Source organism: Vidua macroura, chromosome 21 (genome assembly GCF_024509145.1).
Source record: "Vidua macroura isolate BioBank_ID:100142 chromosome 21, ASM2450914v1, whole genome shotgun sequence".
NCBI lineage: Eukaryota > Metazoa > Chordata > Aves > Passeriformes > Viduidae > Vidua > Vidua macroura.
In genome coordinates this window covers 4,584,089-4,606,032 of record NC_071591.1, presented here as the reverse complement: position 1 = coordinate 4,606,032, position 21,944 = coordinate 4,584,089, and the positions used below count along the sequence as shown (strand labels likewise).

The 21,944-nt window shown below is 43.0% G+C and overlaps 1 protein-coding gene across 4 annotated transcripts in view; it reads right to left on the bottom strand.

Moving 5' to 3' along the window:
- RAPGEF1 (Rap guanine nucleotide exchange factor 1) overlaps nucleotides 1-21,944 on the bottom strand; it is an 84,632-nt gene that overhangs the window by 45,125 nt on the left and 17,563 nt on the right. For all 4 annotated transcript variants that reach the window (XM_053996790.1, XM_053996791.1, XM_053996792.1 and 1 more), the window contains exons 2-4: nucleotides 7,683-7,822; nucleotides 3,246-3,424; nucleotides 401-557 (exon numbers count right to left, since the gene is read on the bottom strand). In XM_053996790.1, the coding sequence (XP_053852765.1) occupies nucleotides 401-557; nucleotides 3,246-3,424; nucleotides 7,683-7,822 (476 nt within the window). The remainder of the gene's footprint in view (nucleotides 1-400; nucleotides 558-3,245; nucleotides 3,425-7,682; nucleotides 7,823-21,944) is intronic.

Sequence of the window (21,944 nt, the reverse complement as noted above, 5' to 3'; positions counted from 1 at the left end):
CATGGAGCTGGAGTCTTTAATTCTCTATGGGCATTGACGAGGAGCATTTTCATTTTATTTTGCTGAGACAGAAAATGTGCAAACCACGTCTTGTAATCTGCATGGGAGACTGGGAATGACTCTGAAAATTTCAATGCAATACTGAAGAAAGAGCCATTGCTTCTTCCAATTCATCCAAATGCCAGGTTGAGCATGCCACAAGTTCAGAGCCAAACTGTGCTAGTCTTTAACTAGCACTCCAAGGAGGAACATTTCTTATGGAACAGTTGATTTAAGGGGTAGTTTACTGAAGGCTGAAATAGGACCTTCATATTTTACCTGCCTAGTTTACAAAGACCTCTTCTAAAATACATTATTATATGCTCTTTATAATAAAAATTACAGTATTTGTCTCATGTACCTTGACTCCATCCAGAACAGCTTTTATGACATCCTTCACTGTTGTCACCATCTCCTTGTCCTCTGAATTCACCCCCTCCAGCATCACCTGATCAGACCAGCGGATGAGGTTGGCCAGGCTCTGGTACACTCGGCTGTAGCAGGATGAGATGGCAGAACTGCACAGCAGGAGAGGGAGCAGTTGAGAAAAAAAGAACAAAAAGAAATTGTGGAGATGTTATCAAATGTTAGGAGAGTGAGTTTCACACTGTGCATTTCACTGCTTTGCTCTCTGACACTCAGAATTTGTGTTGAGCAGGTGACAAAGCTCAGGCTGCTCCTCCAGTGCAGCTGCTCTCCTGTTCTCTAGCACCAAATGATGACAGTTTGAAGGTACAAACCACCAACAGCTCATTCCCAATTATCAGAAGGAATTATCTAGGATGCAGGTTAACACAGCAATGCTAAAAAACAATTCTTTCCATCTTAATTTACAGCTCCATCCTATGCCCAAACATTAAGGATAAGTATTCAAGCCCTACATTTAAATTTGAGCTATGTTATTTCAGCATTATCCTTCTTCCTTATTAGCTCTCCCCAAAACCACCTTGGACCACTGAGAGCTGACTCTATTCATTCCTTTACAAATCACTGCCTCTCTGTTTATAATGCCTGAAAACATGTAATTAAAATTACTTCTTTAGAGAAACTGAACTGAATGAATTTCAGGTTTGAAAGAGGAAGGGTGTTGCTTTGTTTTGTTTTTAATGAGAAACAGAATTGAATCTATTGTTCTGAAGGGGGGAAAAAAAAAAGTTTTGGAAGGCTGACAACTTTAAATAAAAGTTAACTGTAACAACAGTGCTCCCAGGCATTTTCCTGGCCATTCTGAAAACACTGACTTCATTACTAAACAAGGTGTGTTAACAGCTCTGCCGATGGCAATGCTTCAGCAATTCTTTGTCACGTTAAATCAATTTCAAACTGCATCAAAACCATAAACAGATAAGAGAAGGTGTAATCTTGCAATCATTACTGATACAAGTGGTTCCAAATCCTCCCATTTCTCTCTGGTATCATTCTACATTGGCTTAACTCCAGTAACTTCATTATCTGTGAGAAAAGAATCAAGCCCACGAGCTCCAATGAGTTTATTTAGGTGAATGAGGTTTGCAGGACTGGGGGAAGAACTACTGTCAAGTTTCAACCAGGGAATACAAACAATGGCAAGGATTTGATTGTTTGGCTGTTGTTTGGGTTTTTTTTTTTTTTTTAAGGTTTGCTGCTTGCCATTTGTTCTCATTTGAAATGAAATTAGCTTGGTAGGAGATAGTTCCTAAACAGGGCCCTCCCCCATCTCTTTCTAAGGCTTTGATTTCTTTGCCATTAATCTTCAGTCTGCTTCCTTCTAAGGAGGCAGTAATTGAAAACCCATTTTGTGCAAGATTTAATTACTTTTTTCCTTGATGCAAATGCTTCCCCTAAAGCAAAAAGAAGTCCAACAATATTTGTAGGGCTTTCTTTGTCACTGACACAAGTCTTGCTCACTTTTCTTGCCATCAGAGTCACTCCTTTGTGTCCTGCCACTAAAGTACACAGGTAGGGAGAAAAGGACTTGGCTTTTTGAGAAATCCAGATCCCCTTCTGGGTTTTTTGGGAGGCTAAGCAAGGCAGGGCATGGACATGGGATCTGTGCTTTAATGCACAGTGTTTCTAGAAATAGAGACTAATCACTGTGTAGAGGACATTCCCATTTTAACAGATTTGCTCACTATGATTCAACAGATCCAACCTCAACTGGACCTTACTGTCCCAGCCACAGGTGTGTTACTCACCCATTCCCTCCCTCCTTTTGCCAGAAGCAGCCCTGGTCTCAGCACTGGGGCCAAACACAACTGAGCATCTCTGTTTGCAAAGTATTTGGCACCCAGTGCTACCCCAACTACATTATAAACCTTCCCTGTGCCAGAACTGAAATAAGCATCTTGAAAGAAAAAAAATTGGAGATATTTAATGGGAAAACAAACAGGAACAGCACAAAAACTGGCAGGATTTCAGGGACCAAACACCTGCATTTCTCTGCTTAGTTCTGTGTTTTTCTCTGTGTTAACTTTGTTCTTTCAGTATTATTCAACAATGTTTGTTTGTTTTCTGTAAATCAATTGCTCCAGCATCCATGGGATGAACAACAACAATATCTCTGTGGCTTGGCAACACCACAAATTCTTATAAACCATGCTGAGCTTGGCTTTGGCAAATTTCTACTTCTTTCCTGGCTTCAAACCCACTGCCTAACTGGTAAAAACGTAATACACATAATCTGTTAAAACATAAAACAATAATCTGTTGAGTGAGGCAGGAATGAACTTGGACTGGTTAATCTGCTGAAGTACATCTATTTACTTCTGTATCTGATCCAGCAGAATCCAAAAAAAGCAGTTAAGAGTGCAGGCTCAGACTTCTGTAATATCAGGGTAGATAAAACGAGCACAAAAAAGGATTACTCTGAAGATAAACTCCTTTTTCAGCTGAAGCTATTGGATTTGTTAACTTTTAGGATACCACCATGGACTGCAGAAACAGGAATAGCATCTGACGAGACTCTCCCTCTAGAAAATGACAAATTTCCAAGTTTATGCTAAGAACCATCCTTTCCTCCACTCTGAAATCAGCCTGATTTGCTTTATCTTTTCAGGGCATGAGATTCTTCACAGCAGGGAATCTGCTTTTAAATGATGTCTGAAAACCACCACGTAATTAGTAAAAAACAGCAGCCACTTGACCAGCTTCTCCTGCGATGCTGTTCCTCAGATAAAGCAGGAGCCTGTTGGTCTGTCATGGTCCCAAAAGCCAAGAAGGAAACTCACCTTTGCTGGATGCGTGGGTCAGTTTGCACCAAGGGCAGGATGGCTTCCAGCACTTTACTTGCTGAGCCTGGCAGCATCTCCAATACTTTGTTATCAATTGCCATTTTGTCCACAATAGTCTTAAAGTAGCGCAATGCACTGACAACTTCCTTCTCCTTTTCCTCTAGCCACGATACATTCTGAAGAGGAGGGAAGAAAAGGAGAGATGTGTTAAAACTTCAGTATTTTTAAGGGCAGAGTTCCTTTAACAAACCCAAAGTTTGGTGACACTGAGGTGTGTTCCAGGAGGAGTGCAAAAACCCCCTTCTACCACAAACACTTTTGAATTGCATTACTACTCTTCCAAAGGAATATTCAGTGCAAGATTACACCCTCACTTTAACCTTCAGATGTACCTTCCAAACTGAAGGCTGATCTTGATCAGTTTTAGGCTAAGATTAGCACCACTGATGACATCAAGGACACTGCTTTGAAACCCATACCCTAAACTGGGACAGTGAAAGAAAAAACATTTCACAGAATGGTTTGGGTTGGAAGGGACCTTAAAGCCCATCTCCACTCCCTGCCATGGGCAGGAATACCTTTCACTATCCCAGGCTGTCCAAGCCCCATCCATCCTGGCCTGGGACACTTCCAGGGATGGGGCAGCCAAAGTTGCTCTGGGCAACCTGTGCCAGGGCCCCACCACCCTCATAGGGAAGAATTTCTTCCTAATATATAACCTAAACCCTGCCCTCTGTCAATTTAAAGGCAACACCCCTTGTCCAATTACTACATGTCCTTGTAAAATACATGAGAACACCCAAATAAACTCCACTCTGATGAGCCTCTAACCTAAATCATTTTGTGATGCTGTTGGAACAAGAGAACTCACACAATTTCCATGAGGGCCAACTGTAAAAGCTAAGTTTTGGCACTGGTGAATGAATGTTGCATAAGGGAACAATTCATTGGAATAAAGCTGAGTTGTGGTCACTAATTTCTGTGCCACCACAAACACAAGAGGAGGAAATTCAGAAGTGATACATGATACCTCAATGGCATTCTGGACAGGGATTTTTTTTTAAAAGTTTACAACAGTATGCCTGGAGGACTTTTAATGCCACAAGTAGTTTCTAAGTGAGATTTAAATTAACTACTGAACACTGCTAGAAAAGGAGCAGAGAGCTTAGCAGAGCCAGATTTCATCCATTACCTCCTCAGTAAATTCAGCTTCAGGAATTAATGACCTATGGGCATTGTGTGCTCCCCATATTCTTGTCAGCTGTTAAACTGCTGCTTTTCTGCAAAATCAGGCCAGCAGCCCAAAAGGTTTTAGGAAGAACAATTTATAGGCAGCACTGGTTAGTAATTTGGGGCCAGTTGCATAAAAGGGTTAGAATCCCAAGTTCCATCTAGCTCCAACTTCTGAAGTCTAAGTCCCAATCCAAGAACTGCAAAGCACCCTGTCATTTTCCATCTCGTCTGGGCAGTGCCCAAAATCTGCTGCTGCTTCCCCTTTGGACAACACTTCTTGCCAGGAACCTCAAGTTCTGATCTACAGCCCACAGTGCTCTGAACTCCCTTGCTGAGGAGCATCCTGGCAACTCACTGGGATAAAAAATGACATTTCCCATTTTGCAGGGATGTGCCCTCACCACTGCAGAGTTTATTCCAGGATACAGAATCTTAAAAACATTTAGGCTGGAAATGACCTCCAGGATCATTGAGTCCAACCATTAATCTACAGAGAGCCTTGGCCTCTTCCAAGGTTTTGCACTTCATATGAAATGTCACACATTTTAGGGATCAGAGAGTCTGTAAATTCCCTGGGTAAGTATGACCATGGTCCAGCAGTCAAAGCTCTCCAACAGAAGTGAAAAAATGCAGACTGCAGTTCCTGCTCCCATGGCTGTTTATGGGTTTCATTCAACAACTGTTTCCTGTAGAAAGGCTCATGACTTAATAGCTTAAACAGTCTCCTGGTGCACAGAAGGGATGGGCCTGGGGCCTGACAGAGTTCAGGGCTGAGAATGACAACTGGAAACACAAATCCTTCCGCTGAGCACACCAAGGGATGTGAACCCAGCCACTGGACACTGTGTGGGACACAACCCTTTTTTCTTCTTTTTTTTTTTTTCCCTGTTAGCCCTTTGGGTGACATTCCCCAGGGGCACTTTGTAATGATTCCTCTTCCAAGGTCCAAAGGTATCATATGTAGGTGTGCACAGAACCATGGAATGCTTTGGGTTGGAAGGGACCTTAAATCTCATCTCACTCCACCTGCCACAGCTTCCACCAGACCAGACTGCCCCAAGCCCTGTCCAACCTGCCCTGGAACACTTCCAGGGATGGGGCAGCCACCCATTTCTCTTTTGGGCATTAAATGGGAAAAAGTTACAACTCAGGCAAAACAGCATCTCCTCTCCACTCCCTGCCTGACACATATAGATATTTTTGGATGATTTCTGAAATTTTCCCTTAATAATCAAATTGCAAATGCATCATGTATGAGACACAGCTGACCCAGAAAGGGTCACAGTGAGCTGTACAGAATACACCCAATTACAAAAGCTGGAATCATCCTCTTTTTCCTTACATTTTGGCAGTGCAAAACCTGTCATAAGTCTGTATATAGCACAGAAGGACACTCCTGTTCCTACAATAGGATAAGAATCACAGACAGGGTTCAGGGGGCAAAAGGAGGTTCTGAAAAGAACACCTCCAATGTTGCCCCCTTCCAGATATAAAGGGGAACAGGAGATGATGATGTTTGCATGAGCTGAGCATATCCTTCAGCTTACACATCGTGATTTTACATTAATTTTTAGTATTGCTATTTCTGCTCTACGGTGATTATCTACTTCAAGAGCACAAAAATAGCATCTTAAGTACTTAAGAGGGAGAAAAGGATGATATTTGGTTTAACAAGTGAGTCTTCTGACAGCAGATCTCCCGTTTGTCAACTGATGTCTGTGTTCCAGTGAGAAAACCTGGCAACAATCCAGGCACATCCTCTTCCCCACTCCCTCCACTAAAGCTAATGAGCTGGCTACATCCAACTAATTGATTAGTTGGGCAGTAGCTATTAAAATAGGTAAGGAATGAGCCAGAAATCAACAATATTTTGCAGTATAAAAATGAATGCAGATTAAATAATCATGTACATAATAAAAAATATTTCAAGTGTTTTGTTTTCCAATTTAAAAAATCCCAATCTGTACATAAAATATGATTTTAATGTCCAGCATGGCTTATTAGTAAATCCTCTTGCACTGTTTTTGGGGAAAAATAGAAAAGCAAAAACTTCATCTATTATTAACATGCATTTGCTATAGACCACATTTTGAAAAGGGCTCTTCATTTTCTAATGTATTTAATGTGGTCACACATCAATTTAAAAGAAGGCTGCTAAATGATCTCAAGATACCATCCTGAAACATCATTGGAATTAAAAGCCTTCAAGGAGTACTCTCACTGTTGTTTTGGGGTTTTTTAAATTTTTATTTTTAAATAGCACTCAGCAATGAAAGGTGTTTGGCTCCCTAGAAAGCATTTCCACAGCCTCCTGGGGAAAAAAATCTAAACCTGGGCAAAAAACCCTCATCATCTTCCACCTGATGGAGCAGAATAGGGTGAGGAAGGCTGCAGAGCTTTCTCTGGGTGTTAAGCAAGTCACACAGCCTAAGAAAACTTCATCTTGCTGGCTGCTCTCAGCAACTCCACAACAACTCCCAGCAGAGATAATCTGAAAAATTCTGCATGTCTGGCACTGCACACTGGATGAGACTTTGAACAGCTGAGAATGATGTTTAATTATCCAAAACAACCTCAACTGTTCTTAACTTCTGGCTTCCATTTGTACTTGAGAACTGACTGCAACAGTGTTGTCACAGAGAAAAGTCTCCAGCTACATAATCAGGTCACCACGGGAGAGGAGATAACACAGATCAGTTTGTGACCTCATTTCTTAGAGGACCTGGAGTACATTTGGTCTGAGGAACATTGTGCTGGATCAGCAGCTGCTCCAACACTTCTGTGTGACTCTCCCTGCTGGTGTCATCAGAGATTGAGCACATCTCTGGACCAGCTTCAAGGATGTGCTCGCCTGGGTCTGGGTTTTTTAAAAGGGTCACACCCCAAAACCAGGCAGCTCTTTGGGAGCTGTAAGCATAACCCACAGGGTGTGCATGTGGGGTGGATGTGTCAGGCCATACACCACGCTCCATAATGAGGTATTTAAATGCTTGTGGAAGGAGGTCTCATCATGCTCTCCAAAGAGAAGCACACATCTTGATTTAATACTACACAGTGCTGCTTATAGGCAACCATAAAGTGGCCCTGAGGATCCCCGAGCTGCAGAATTATGCAGAGGACAAATTCACACACCAGATTATGATAAACTGAGTACCAGGAAGCAAGAAACAGTCAGGATAACAGAACATGGCCTTTGCTTACTTTGTTCACTGACTTCTCTGGTGTTTTCACTGTCAGGTCAGCTTGCTTTCCTTTCTTTGAGGGTGTTCTCTTTATTTTTGGTGAATGAAACTTGCCCTTCAACTTCATTGTGAATGAGGAGAGATGGGAACGCTCAGAATCTAGAAAGACACAGAAAAGCATTACTGGATTAGGGCAAATATGTTGAAACCAGGGATGTGTTACAGCATTATCTGGAAGACCACATAAATTTATTGAGTGGAACACAATAAAGAAAACTAACAAACTGCTGCTCTATATTATGTTTCAAACCACAACACCACCATAATTTCCTGCTTTCCTCAACCACAATATCACCAGCATTTCCTGCTTTCCCTTGGAGGCAGGGACAGTGGGACTGCTACTGCTCTGTGCCTTGGAGGGAAGAGGAAAACCACCTCTCTTCAAAGCACTTATCTGCAGAAGGTCCCGAAGTACTTTACAAAGGAGGCAATCATCGTGCCTCTTTGGCAGATGAGCAACTGAGTCAAGGGGATGAAGTGACTCGTTCACAGCCCTCCGGCAGAGCAGAGCCCTTGGCTGTGGGTCAGTGCAGGCAGGGCTCCCTGCTTCAGGGATGGAGAACACAATCCCAGGTCATGCCCTTCCCAGGATGTTGATCTCTACCCACTCTGCAGCACCGATTTTGAATGTGGCCCCACGGATAATCTGAACAAAAATGCCAGCCCTTGTCATCTGCAATGGATTTCACTTCCAGTGTACCAGAAAAAACAGAGGAACCCCTTTGATACTGGGGCATCCTTCAAGGAACTGAACTGCAGAAGTGCTCAGCCCTTTTAAAAATTGTATTTTCATTGTTTTTTGAATACCTAAAAGAAGTCTCAGAGGTTTGCAATCATGCTGTATGCAGACATACCGTTGAAATACATTTTTATCTGTTTAACCATGAAGCTAAATAAAACTAAGCTGCCTTGTAGAGAGCAATTTAGAAAGTATTTTGAGCAAAGAGCACTTTAATAAATGAAGGTCTGAGTTCCTCTCTAGCGACCCAGATAATCAGCAGAAGTTACCCAACTTGTCTCTAACTACATTATCAAGAAAAGTACACAGTTTTGCTGTATGTTTCATTTTACTTCTAAAATATTTGAGCATTAACTGCACTGGCTGTGGTGAGTCCAGAGGACAGCCCCATGCATGCAGCACTGCAGCACCTCATTAGCATGCAGACTGCAAACAGCAAATGCTGCTGAGTCAAATCTAGCACCCAGCAGCTAAATACCACAGAGCATTGCTGTTCCTCGTACTCAAAACCACCTAACCACAGCTCAAGGGAAGAACCTGTCTCCCTTTAAACCTGGTTTCCTGGCAGCATGTTCTGACCCTCTGTGAGCACACTCACCAGCACTCTGGTTAGGTATGTCCTCCAGACCAAGATTTTGCAGGCTTCCTACAAATGGAAGCTGCCTGAGCACCGATCCTAATCTAGGCTGGCTGCAGACCTGTTCTCCACTTACAGGAGTAAATGTTTTCCCAGGTTTTCTTTGTATCCTAAAGTCCTGTTTAGTGCTCTGAGGAGGGAGGCACTAAAAACCTTGGCCACTGCAGATAAATCCAGGCGTATCAGTTGGCCTCTGAAGAATCACTTACAGCAGCTGGCACCCCAACTTAGCAACAATTTACGTCAGTGCTTTACATCCACAAGAGGATCTCCAAACCTTTAAAACCTCTCTGTCTCCACAGGGTGCTGAAGGTCACCACTGAAGAGAGTTCCTGGCTGCTGTGATAACACTCTTGAGCTCCTCCCCAGAAAATAATTTGTATTTATTCCATACACCATATGAGAATTTCCATATTTGCACGCATATGCACGCTTGCCATGAAAAGTCATGGCTCTGAATTAATTTTTCGAGAACTGGCAAACAATTACAATAATTAATCTACAGGGAACTAATGGTGACAGCAACAAATTGTGTCTGGCTCCTCCACAGGCTGCAGTGAGATCCAAGCTGCAGGTCTCAGTAAGAAAACACTCAATGCCTACAAAACCCTTGGTCACCTATGATGATAATTTTGCGTTGTAGGGACAAGATATTTGGAAGGGAGAAAGATTCCAAAAGATTAACACTTCCTTTTCTCCTTGCCACCAGACATCTTACCCACCTTCATGGGGCAAGCACGTGAATGGCTGAGCCAACGTGCATGGTCAGAAACCTCCAAAAGGAGATGCCAACAGAGAAAGTTCCTTTTCTGCTGACAGCACATCCTCTTCACCACCACCACCAGCCAAGCACTACCCCTTTGTTCTTTTTATCCTTTGGTCACACCAAACACCAAATCATTTGTGTGCCACACTCTGAGGGGAGATAGACACACAGAGCAAGGACAGAAGCAAGTGGCTGGAGCAGAATAGGTGCTTAAAACAGTACTGGTGAAGTAAACCAGCTGACATTTGCAAAAATAATAAACGTTATCGTTTGAACAGCCCTGCTAAGTCCTGCTTTGAAGATCACAAATTAATGCAGCTTTTTACTGCCATGGCTTTCTGTCTACACCAAGCACTTTCCAGCTCTCATCTGCTCACAAGTTTCTGATGCATTTGCAGTTAAACAAATGAGTCACAAACCAATATTCTCTCACACTCAATTACACTTAGCACTTAAAATAGCGCTTTTCTTGTTCCAAGCACATTACAAACACATCGTTCTCATCCTTAAACAGTCAGGCCTTAACCTCACTCCGCAGATGGGAAGCAGGCACAGAGGTGAAGCAACTTGTCTAAACATTGCAGAGGGTGAGTCAGTGACTCTGGTAGAGCATCTCCATCACTCTGCAGGCCCTCGGTCTCTCCCCCAGTTCATGGATCAAGCTGTGGAGCTCCTGTGATTATGCTCAGTGAATGCCAACAGAATTATTCGGCACACTGGGCTTTACAGTTTGCAAGCTGATACATCATTCAAGCATTATAAACAGAATTTGCTTTGTAATGAATCTGGATGAAGTGGTATAAAAGAGAAGTGACACTTGAGCAGGAAGGGATTCCAGCTCACAGGTGTAAGGGACCTAAGCTTTTACAGATGAAGCCTGAAACTCTCCTCCAAAAAGCACAGCTGAGCAAGACTTCCTAGACTGGTTACCACAGCACTGGTCTGCTTTGAAAAAGTAACTTTTTTTTAATACTGTATCCTAATTGAAATATCTTACATGTCCTGTGTGTCTGTCCAGTTAAAAAGTTCAAACAGCAGGGCATGCCTTTTCAGATTAAATAATTTGATAACATACACAGAGGCAGAAAACAGAGCCACGGCAATGCTCAAACCACTTCTGTCCCTCTGCTCCTTCCCTGCCTATCTACAGTAACCAAACCCCTTAATGCAGCATTGAGATTGTTCTTAGCTTGGGAGCTTGCCCACTGGAAATTATTCTATCATATTACCCTCGCCTCTTGTTGATGAATAGCCAGCAGTGTTTAGCTGGAGTCTCAGCAGTGGCTTTCTCCTCTCTGGTGTGCAGGAGGAGGGTACCCCACACTTACTTCTATGAAGTGTCCAAATATTTGTGAGATGAATGGGAAAAATCAGGGTAATAAACTCAATGAAGTGATTTCAACTGGAAGGGGGAAAGAAGAAAGTTGTATCAAAGTGTTTCTGTCTCAAAGGAACCACTGACTTTCCATCCCCTCATATTTCATCTGTCTGGATGGTCTCTGCTGCTGCACACAACTGGAAAAAAAAAAAGCCCTTCAAAATGACTTTATTACAGATCTGAGTTTCTTGATTTCTGACTGGACGCTTCACTACGTCACTCGTTTCATAGCTAAAAAATCCCCTGTCAGAGAGGCTCCCGCTCCGCCGTGCTTGAACCTGCTCCAGCTGTTGAGTCACGGCCCTGCTCAGCTCCCAGGCTCGTCTCCCCGGCACGTGTCTGGGGTCTGACCACACACACAACACCAGAGAGCTCTCCTGACACGCCTGCCCCAGCCAGCCCTGCTGCCAGGTGTGGCCAGAGGGGTTTTCAGTATCCCTCCAGCCCTCGGACCAGGCGCACCATGGCTAAGGAGACCACGGCCAACTGAGAGCCACCTGATTCCCCACCAGCTCCCCGAGCTCCAGCAACTGCTGCTGCCAGTTTGCCAACAGAAAGCTAAATCTGGTGAGGAAAGAACTGCAGGTTTAAAACAACAGTGGATTAAAAGGGAAGGCAGATAAATCAGCTTATGTGCTTGTGGGAGAAGAAACTAAGGCTGCTCAGGAGAAAGCCTGCAAGTCAAAGCCCAACATCCACCTCTGCCATAGTCAAATGGTTACTCTCCACTTGGGTTCAAATAAAGGCCAGAAAAAGTCAAGACACACACAAGCTGGTGAATTCCACCAAGCTAAGCCAGTAGCAAATTATTTGCTTTAATGTCAAAGTGAAAGTTCAGCCTTTTACAGAGCTCAGTCGCAGCAGAGTTTCCATCTGCTGGGTCCCACTCACCAGCCTCGTGTAACCAGCACATGGGAACCTTCAGAAATGGGAAATAATGCCCTGCCTGCTTCTGCACCTCCTGGTCCTGTTTTTGTCACTACTATTCCATGGCAGGGAGGCTCCAACAGCTGGGACAAGCTGCTCAACCCGTCTAGTGCTTGGATCATATAAAACTAATTGAAAATAGACTTTAGATTACAGTACCTTTTCTTTCCTTCACCTGAAAAACTAAACCCTCCATCTTCTCTCACTCTCTGTGTGTTCAGACACCAAAACCCTGCAGCTTTAGAGGGGACACAACCTTAAAAAAAGGTTATAGTTCATTTTCCAGCTTGTCCTGACTCTTGCAGCTTGCTAGAAAGAAGTGGACTCTAAAAATCTTATTCCACAAATGGTTCCTTTTTCAAAGGCCATTTAGGTCTCTGCTGGATGCACATATTTAAAAGCTATCAGATTAAAAATAACCACGGACAACTCTCCCTATGTCATAATGAAGCTATTGTGCACATTTTTAATCAACTGCTCCTGCCACTTTTGCCACGAGTCCTTTGAAGGCAGCAGTGACTTATGTAATGAGTTACACAACGATGCCCATTAAAATGGCATTTGTTCCCTTGGGCTCAGCTCCATCATTTGAGAAGACAAAAGGCAAGTTGCAAGGCTTCAGCTAAACCCTAGCTGACAGGGACTTTAAGGGTTCTGAAGCAAAAGGCAAAAATAACGAGCCAGAGTTCAAAACGACCTTTCTGCTGAGGATGTCTGTGCTGCGATGCAGCACCCAGCGAGGGGCTCTGGGGCTACTCCAGATGCAATTCTGCTCTCAGAAACACAGGAGAACAGGTGATTCAGGATGGGCAGACAGGCACATGAGAGCTTACCACAATAATCACAAAACATTCTGCAAAGCAAACATCTTCCTAACATTGTATATGGATATTACTAGAATTCCCAGTATCTTCTTTCCACCCTTAGGGCAAGGACTGGATCTGTTACATACCTGTAAGCTCACAGATCTGGGGGGCTGTGCCCTGGCTAAAGCTTTTGGGCTCTCTTGTAATGTAAATATTAAAATCAGTGACAGAAAATTCAAGCCTTTGAGCTTTGCAGGAAACAGCAGAGCTCCTCTGCAGAAGAACTGGCACAGGAGACACAGTGTGATGCTCACCAGTGAGCTGTGGGCAACAGAAAATGACTGCAGGGGCACTTGTAAAAATAAATTTTAATAATCCTGTCTTGTGACAAAATGTTTAAGCCTGCCAAAGTGTAGCTATGAAGGTGGAGAGAAAGCACAAGGTTTCAAGGAGAGTTGAAGAAAGAGATGAGGAGGACCCCAGATAAATTTTCCACCATTTTGCACCTGCAGTGTGCCGCTAGCTCTCCCATTACACTGCGAACAGCCTTCAGCTACTTTTCACACCCTCTTTCTCCAGAAGTCCTGAGGATGTTTAGAAGCCTAAAAATGCTGATATGCAGCACTTGTGCAATGCTGTGTGTTCCCAAAAGGATGAACTGGGACCCTGAGTACAGAAAAGACAGAATGCGACAGAACAGAATTAAAATACCCCTTTTAAATGTATCAGCATATCACTGCTGCATCATGGGTGCTCAAAAGCCTCAGACCTACTACTCCCAGCTCTGCGAGTTTGCTTTCCTCAACTTTGCCATTATCCCCAGAGACTGAAGCAAGAGAATTAAAGCAGAAACAAAAAAAAAAAGACCTGGTAGGGGACCTGGCAAGGAAAAAAAAAAAAAAAAAAAAAAGGGAGGGTCCAGTGTCAATCAGGAAGTTTGCCCACCCTAACCTTTGTACCTTAGGTGGAGTTGTTTGTAAGCTGCTCCAAGTCCTTCTCCCGGGAATCCAATTGCCAGGAGAGCCGCCAGGTTTTAGAGGAAAACGATGGAGGAAGGGGAGCTGAGAATCAAACAATCGTTCTCGAGTGCTAAAGAAACTTTTCCTCCAACATCACGTCACCTTGGAAGCAGCCAGCTTTTGGGAGCGGAAAGACCGACTGCCCTTTTTCTTTTCTGGCAACATTACAGTGAATGAGCATAAACCAGCGAGCATTAATGATGTGCAATGACAGCACGCAAACTTCTCTGGAAAAGGGAGGCTCAGTTCCCTCTCAGCTGGCCAGGCAATGCTCACTGACTCACAGGCTTCATTATTTTTATGCCGCCCTCTGGGGCCTCCAGAGGAAGCAAAACATTTTTATTTGTCGGAGAGCACATTTTTATTTTGATTTTTTTTTTCTTTCTAAGCAGCCATGAATGAGGGATCTCCAGCTGCAGCAACCTCACATGGAAAGAGCTCGCAGTGTTTGCAAGGGAATTGGAAGGCAGAGAGGGTAACTTATCAATTCAGCCACATCTCCCAACTGCACTAAAAAAGGACTGGGTTAGTCAACAACATTAATTTTATGGTGCATTAGCACTACAGCTCTTTTTTTTTTCCAGCATCATATCTGGAAGCAAATCTTCAGGTTGCAAGGAAGATGCACATGATCTAGCAAGTAGAAGTTCAGAGCAGCTGACCAGACCCCCCTCTACTCCTCTTTTTGCCTGGTGTTTCAGAATAGAGAAATCTCCTTGTATGCAGATAAACCAGGAATCCTTTACCTGCTGAAAACTGCAGCAGTATTGCTCAACTGATTTACAGGGGGAAAAAGAAAATAAAAAGGCAAAAAGCTAAAATAAAACAAACAAGGAGAGATTTAAGGAAGTAAAACTGCTACCCAAGTTCAGTTTCCTGCAGCACACCAAAGCTGGCTTTGAGATTTCTTTTTGAACAAGATACTGTAATTTATTGATAAGCAGCAGACAGGACTTCTGCTGTGGTTTATCGCAAGCTGCTCCAGCAGACTGGTGCCATATCAACCCCCAAGCAGAAACACCAGCAATCACCAGCAAACCTTTGTGCAGCATCTGGAGAGTCTCTGGTAATTTCCCATCTAAGAACTGATTTTGCACAGCCCTGCAAGCCCCAGAGAACTGATGGGATTACAACATTGGTAACATGACTCGTAACTCCCCCAGTGCCAACAGCACTAGAACAAACAAGAGACTCAAGTAGCCTCCTACACCAACATGAACAATGTGCTCCTTGCTCACCCTGTTCTACCCATGAAAGCCACCAAGGATGTTAACTAAACATTTTGTTTTAAATAAAAAAAAATAATCCAGCTACCAGGCATAGCATCTGCATTACTTCAGCAAACGGCTGCTAACACAGAAATTGAACGGTTGAGAGGGAATCTGCTGAATTTCCCTGCTCACCAAACATGACTTAATATGGGGTCCATGGGCATCCCCACTTGTCTAGCAGCTTTTGGAGGATATGGTCATGACAGTGATTCAGACATCTAAAAATAAAGCCCTGCAGGCACAAGTGCGTGCGCAGCACCTGAGTCACTCCAGGCTGCGAGGAGCCCGGGAGCCAAAGCTCATCTGTTTCATTGACACCACTGCCATGGCCAAGCAAAAAGCCTCATCACTGAGCTCTGCTTCAACTCCTTCTCCCCTCCTCTCGTTTTCTCAAGCACGTTTAAGTTCTTCCCAAAAAACCTTTGCTGGGCTTGGGTTTCAGTCTTGCGGCCGTCAGCTTTGAAATTCAGAGCTGAAAGATTATAACCCAATGTTGCTGAAGCTGTTTATTCATCTCCAAGGTGACAGGATGTCGTCACAGGCACTCGGCAGGACACTAAGCAGAAAGGCATTATTTCAGATGCTTTAGGGAAAAGCCTAATTGCTCACAACCTGGCCATAGGTTCAACAGCCGACAAACAAGGTTGTAAATGGAGCCTTGGCTTCTTGTCTGCCCCACAGCACCGGCTCTGAATGGGAAAAACTCAGCCCTCTTTCATCCTTGGAGAGTAACCTCTGTCTCATTCATCAGGCAATGGAAAAAAAAAAAAAACAAAAAAAAAGAGAAACTGGCTCAGATCTGCCTGACACAATTTCCAGTTGCTTTGGACATTACTAATTATAGTCATCTTTATTTTTGACCTCTGATTACAGACTCTTTGCACATTCAGTCTGAATGGCAAAGATAACCCCTCTTTTCTAGTAGGCTTGGGAGGAACCTTATACCCTGCCCAAAAGCCACCGCCCACACTCATCTGAGCTGAGCACAAGAAATAAGACAAAAACATGGAAAGCATCTGCTTAAACATGCTCAGTTTTACTTCCTTCTTTAGCAAGTGCCACAGATCAAGGGCAGCAGTCCAGGTGAGAGTGTGATGTAAGCTCTTTTCCATGCATGTCCCGAGATGAGCTAACTGCTCCACACAGGAGCCTCATTTCTCACTGTTCTGACTAGCACTGTATCCTCGGGGCTCAGATGCTGAAAAGCAGATATTCACTTCAGTAAGATTAAACATGTCTGCACAACTCCAGTGCACCATGCTGGGGGCTCACATCTCTGCACGAGAGAGAAAAATGAATTTCAGGAACCAAGCCAGCACTATCTCCTAGAGGCAGTGCAATACCAGTGTAAACTTCCCTAATATTGCTTACTCAATAAAACAAGGCATCACAGGAGGGCTATGCAAATCCCTCAACTTTGAAGTACTGCTCTCCTGTTGCCCCAAAGGAGCAGCTCTCTATCTCCACACACCCAGACAAGTGTGTGTGTGAAGCGATAGAGCGGCACCGCAGGTGTGAAATTTCTGATATAATCAGGTCAGAAGCTGCTTTGACATTATTGTTGTGCTGCTCTGTAAAGAGTTAAGGAGCTGCAGGCCATATCCTCAATTCCATACTCCGTTCTATACCTGATAGGATCTGCAACCAAACCACCAGCTTTATTGCCTGCCTACGGGCAGGAGAAAATATTAGTCTTCTATAAGCATGATTTGAAACATCAGTGCCTCCAGCAAGGGGAAGCCGAGATGTTAATTGAACTGAGCAGCCCAGGAGGGAGCTCCCTCTTCCCTTCCTTAGCTGTAGGATTAGCATATCCCTACACCACCATGGCAGGAAACATGAAGTACCTTAGGGAGTCTAAGTGGGATGTGTGTCTTTCACTCTGTTGCACATAAACATTAAAGTTACTTTAACAGTAAACAATTATTTGTGGCAGCTTTCTGTTTTATCCCACGTCCTCGTGCCCAAGTAGAATCTCCTGGTTACACTGGTCTAAGGACAACAGGTTTCAAGGTAAAGGCATACTGACACCAACACCTGCAGTTCTCCCCAGTCTTTTTGGCAAATCCTGACTTTGAAAGATACAGAAGACTGAATTTCTGCAGCAGCAAACCCCAGCAGATTTGTACAAACATCAACAACAACATGAAGGGAGTCTGAAGGAATCCATCCCATCTCTAACTCATCCCAGCCTACTGAAGACTTGAGGTTTCAGTAGCGGGAAAGAGCCACTAGAATTTTACTTGTTAATTTGCAGCTATTCCCTAGCTGCTCCAGAATATTACTCAGCCTAATGCAGTGACAAGTCTGAAAACCCACTTAACAAGGGGATACCTGAGCCTGATTTCTTTGGCCCATCATTCTTTGCTGGCATATCTTGTATCACCCTATCTGTATTTAACAGTTACTGTCATCTTTAATGGAAATTCCCAAAAGAGGGCCCTTCAAAGAATCAGTTTCAATTTTTCTATGAACTTTCAGTTTGCTCACACTGGAAGCTGGCCTGAATTTCAAGAAGAAATACCTTCCACACTCATATACAGCCAAAGGGAACAGCCAAAGGGAACCCAGGCTGGATTTCAGCAAAAACTAAAGCAGAACGTTATCTCAGCACCTCTTTACAATCTTGCTGAAACTATTCTCTTATCACAGAATAAATCTTGGTGAATTAATAGCTACTTGAGTGATGTTTTTACCAACAGCCCATTTCCTGATCATATCCCATCCCATTCAAGGCATGGCATTGGGTTTCAAAAGTGAGATCTTGCCCACGAGCCAGCCAGGAAGACACATGAATGCATCTAAAGACCATGACCCACTCCAAGAAAAAAAACATGTTTTAAAAGCCAGTGCCCAGATTCTGTGGTAGAGAGACCTTGGGATTCTATAAATAAGAAATAATTTTGTATTTCTATTTAATTTGGTTTTGACAAAACAGCAAACCCACAACTGCCAAAGCCATTTAAGTCTGTGCAACACAACGTGCGACTCTGTGGCGATCCTGCCATCAGCCCTGAAAGGTGAATCAATACTAATTTCAGTTTGTGGTCTGTTGAGCAATACTTTGGAGCTTTAGGAGGTCTGTTTGGAAAACAGCAGCCAGTTTGTAAGAGGAAACTTCAGCTCCACGAGGCCTGGAGCCATGTGGTGCAGGGTCAGGCCAGGCTCTGCTCCATGGCCTCCGGAGAGCACGGCCCTACGGTCAGGCCGAGCCTGGTGTCCTGTCAAAGCTTCACTGTGATTAACTTTATGCTCCTTCACTGTGAAAAACAGGCAATAAGCCAGTGATTTGTGCAGTGCATTCATATGTCACACAGCTGGGTTCAGAGAGACATCAAGAGATGTTTATAGAAATACCTGTGGTACTGGTACTGGAAGGGTGAACTCCTCCCAGATCTTCTGGGATCAATATTACCAACTGGTAATGCACAACCTGCCCACAAAAGCTTCACCCCAACTGGATTTTGAGTCTTCACCAGGATCCAGCCAATGACTACAAAAAATTACACTGCAATAAAGCAACAAGAAACACTAGAAACCATTTTTCAAGTAAAAAACCACCACCTATAATGTTGCAAGCATAGAACTGACTTTATATATATGATCCATGTTTATTAATACCACTTTGCAGTATAAGAATCTAGCACTGAGCTTTGTGTCAGTGTAGTAAAAAAGCATCTTTTTTTTTTTTTTTTCTGCTCAGTAGAAACAACCTTGTGTTGTGGGGAAGGGGCTTGGGGGAATCAGACGCTGCTCATTGACTGCAGGACCTCCATGAACATCTGCTCCACACAAGGACCACCCTCCCACAACGCCCTGCACAACTTCACAAGATTTGCAATCTGAGCTTGGACTTCGTTTATTTTAGCACATGTTTTCAGGAAACTTCCCTTTCCTTTCTACCCTGTTTACAAATTTACACAGCAAACTCACTTTGCCTCCCTCCCCAAACAAACACATACATTTTGCCTTTTTTCTCCTCTGTGTGCTCATGAACTCTGAAGCTCAGCAAATAAACTCTCAGCCACATCCACTTCTAAACTGCTGATTTCTGTAGAGGAATGACAGATGGAAGAGAGCTCTCCTGCTTCATTTTTGGCAAGTCTACAGCCAGAAGTCTGAACACACTCAATGTGCCCTCATTCCTCATTAACCTGAGAGCCACTTATGTATCTACTGCAAAGAGTGCAGAACTGGAATATGGCTGAAAGAAAATTTGAAAAAGGCAGTAGGTTTGGGAAAAGCTGCTTCATTAAAATGTATTGGAACTCCTAAGTCCATCTGCAAAAGGCTCCTGCAGCTTTGTATGACTTTAACCAGTACCATTTCCATGTCTGTCCTGATATGACACACCAGCCATAGGTATAAAACACCTCTCAAGGCTTGATTGCTGCTATTTGATAAAAAACCAACACAATATATAGCAGTCACAATCATAATTATGAAACTGAACCCATATGGGAACTTTGAAAGATGGCCCTCACAGAAGATACTTTCAACAGGGATTCAAATCACTTATAAAAATAGAGAATTTAAAAATACATAGAAAATGCTTCTTCAAGTACAGTCAAGTAAATTTGCTATTTGTTGGCAGAAAACAGAGCAGGTGAAGAGCTGAGCTGGTTTCCTGGCAATTGTACAAATCCACTTTTAGGGAAATCGCTTCAAACTGTAACACACCAGAATTTATCATGATAAAACAGGCAACATTCAAAACCACAAGAACCCTGTAGCTCAGACTTTATAATGAGAGGGCTTCTCCATCCTGGAAAGGTAGCTTAAATCAAGGTGAAAGTTGGAAATCCACACATATTATTCCCAATTAATTCCCTACATAGTTTTATTGTGGAGTATGACTGTCCACTTGCAGAATGAATTTAGCTAATTAAAAGGCAAAAGGGCAATATTCAGAGATAGTTCTCATATATATGGGAAGTTGTTTCTCAAAGATAAAGTCAAGCTTTGTTGAACAGAAGTAGATAACAAACCTCAAAGGAAGAGATTTTTCTTATATGAACTGTCATTTTTTTAATTTAAAGGACACTCCTGTGTTATAAGAAATCTGGACATAACCTCAACATTTTCCACTGTAAAGCAGAAATCCCTGTTTTGTGCTATCCTGTTAAGAACCGGGTCTGCATTTGCAAAACAACCCAACAAAGAAGTGCCAGCTCCACTGAAATACTTTGTCATTCAGGAACTCAGGGCAGGGAAAGTCAGCCCCAGACCCAGCAGCAAAGCTCTGGGCTTACATTTGATCCATAGTCTAAACAAAGCCTGACTTAGCGCCAAACAGGCAGCTGGTTTGCACATGGAAATGTGTACAATGTTACTTTTGCCCCTTTCATGAGAAAACTGCCATCTCTGTGCCTCCAAACTGACCGTGTCATGGTTTTTCATTTTACAAGCCAGAAATTCATGGCACAAATTGATGAGGTGGGGATTCAGAGCAGGTGACAGCGTCAGTGACATGAAAATCTCACACAGAACAGATGCAAAAACACATCACCGTTGGCAGATGACCTACCTGGGTGATGGCAGCTCAACTCCTGAAGTCACCAGGAGCAGCTTTAAAGGACAAATGGAATAACTGTGATGCTGAAGCCACATAATATTTCTATAATGGGCTTGAAATATGCTGCCAGTCACAGGCAGCACACAGTAAAGAGTTTGGCAAAGCTGCCCAAACAATAAGCAGGTTACTGTGAAAGAAATGACCAATGCTCACAGCAAATGACCCAGCAGAACCAATCTCACCACCCCTAACGAGCTCTCCAGACGTAACAGCACGAATGCTTACAGGCATTTTCAGTATTTCAAACTAAGAAACTGCTCCCTCATATTCTTAATTACCTCCCACAGCAAGACAGACAGGGATTTGGAGTCTCCATAAATTCTCAGTAGTAGAGAAATCAACCTATTAATTTTCTAAATTTAGGGCTACTAGGTTTATTTTATAAAATTACTAGCCAAACCAGAATCCAATAATGAGATGATCTATTTGGAAATAATATTTTGCTTGGAGGAAAGAAAGAAACATTGTTTTCATCTCTAATATCCATAAATCACTGTATTTACAGACTACAGCTAGGGGACTCAGGGCCAATCTACTGATAGGATTTCTCTCCTATTTGCACCGTGTCAGCATCTGCTCTCTTCATGTGAAAACAAAAAGCTGCCCAAGGAGATTATGGCACTTTCACACCCTGGATCACCCAGGTCCCAAAGTGTCTGCCTAGTTCAGCTCGTTAGCACACCACACTTTGCATTTCCTACTACTTTAATATTAGAAGTGTTTAGGATAACACTGGTAAAGCGGCTCTTGTTCAACTTCAAACAAATATAAGACACTTCTTTATTACAAAAGCTGAAGTCACATGCTCCAAGGCTCCTTTCACAAAGTGATCATGGGCATAATAAGGTGAACACCAATAAGTAAAATCAAAGTACATCCTCCTCTCCCCAGACATGTTCCTACGGTTCAATTACACTGTGGCAGACATGGCTTATTAAAGATTTTCACACACCTAAGGAGCCATGTCTGGCAGTGATTTCTTTATTTATTTAAATAAACATTTTACACCTATATTTACATAGTGCTTTTAAAGAGAATCTCCAAAAAACATCAAAAACCATTCAACTCCAGGGTAAAAGGTAACAGTCAAACATGAGAACAAT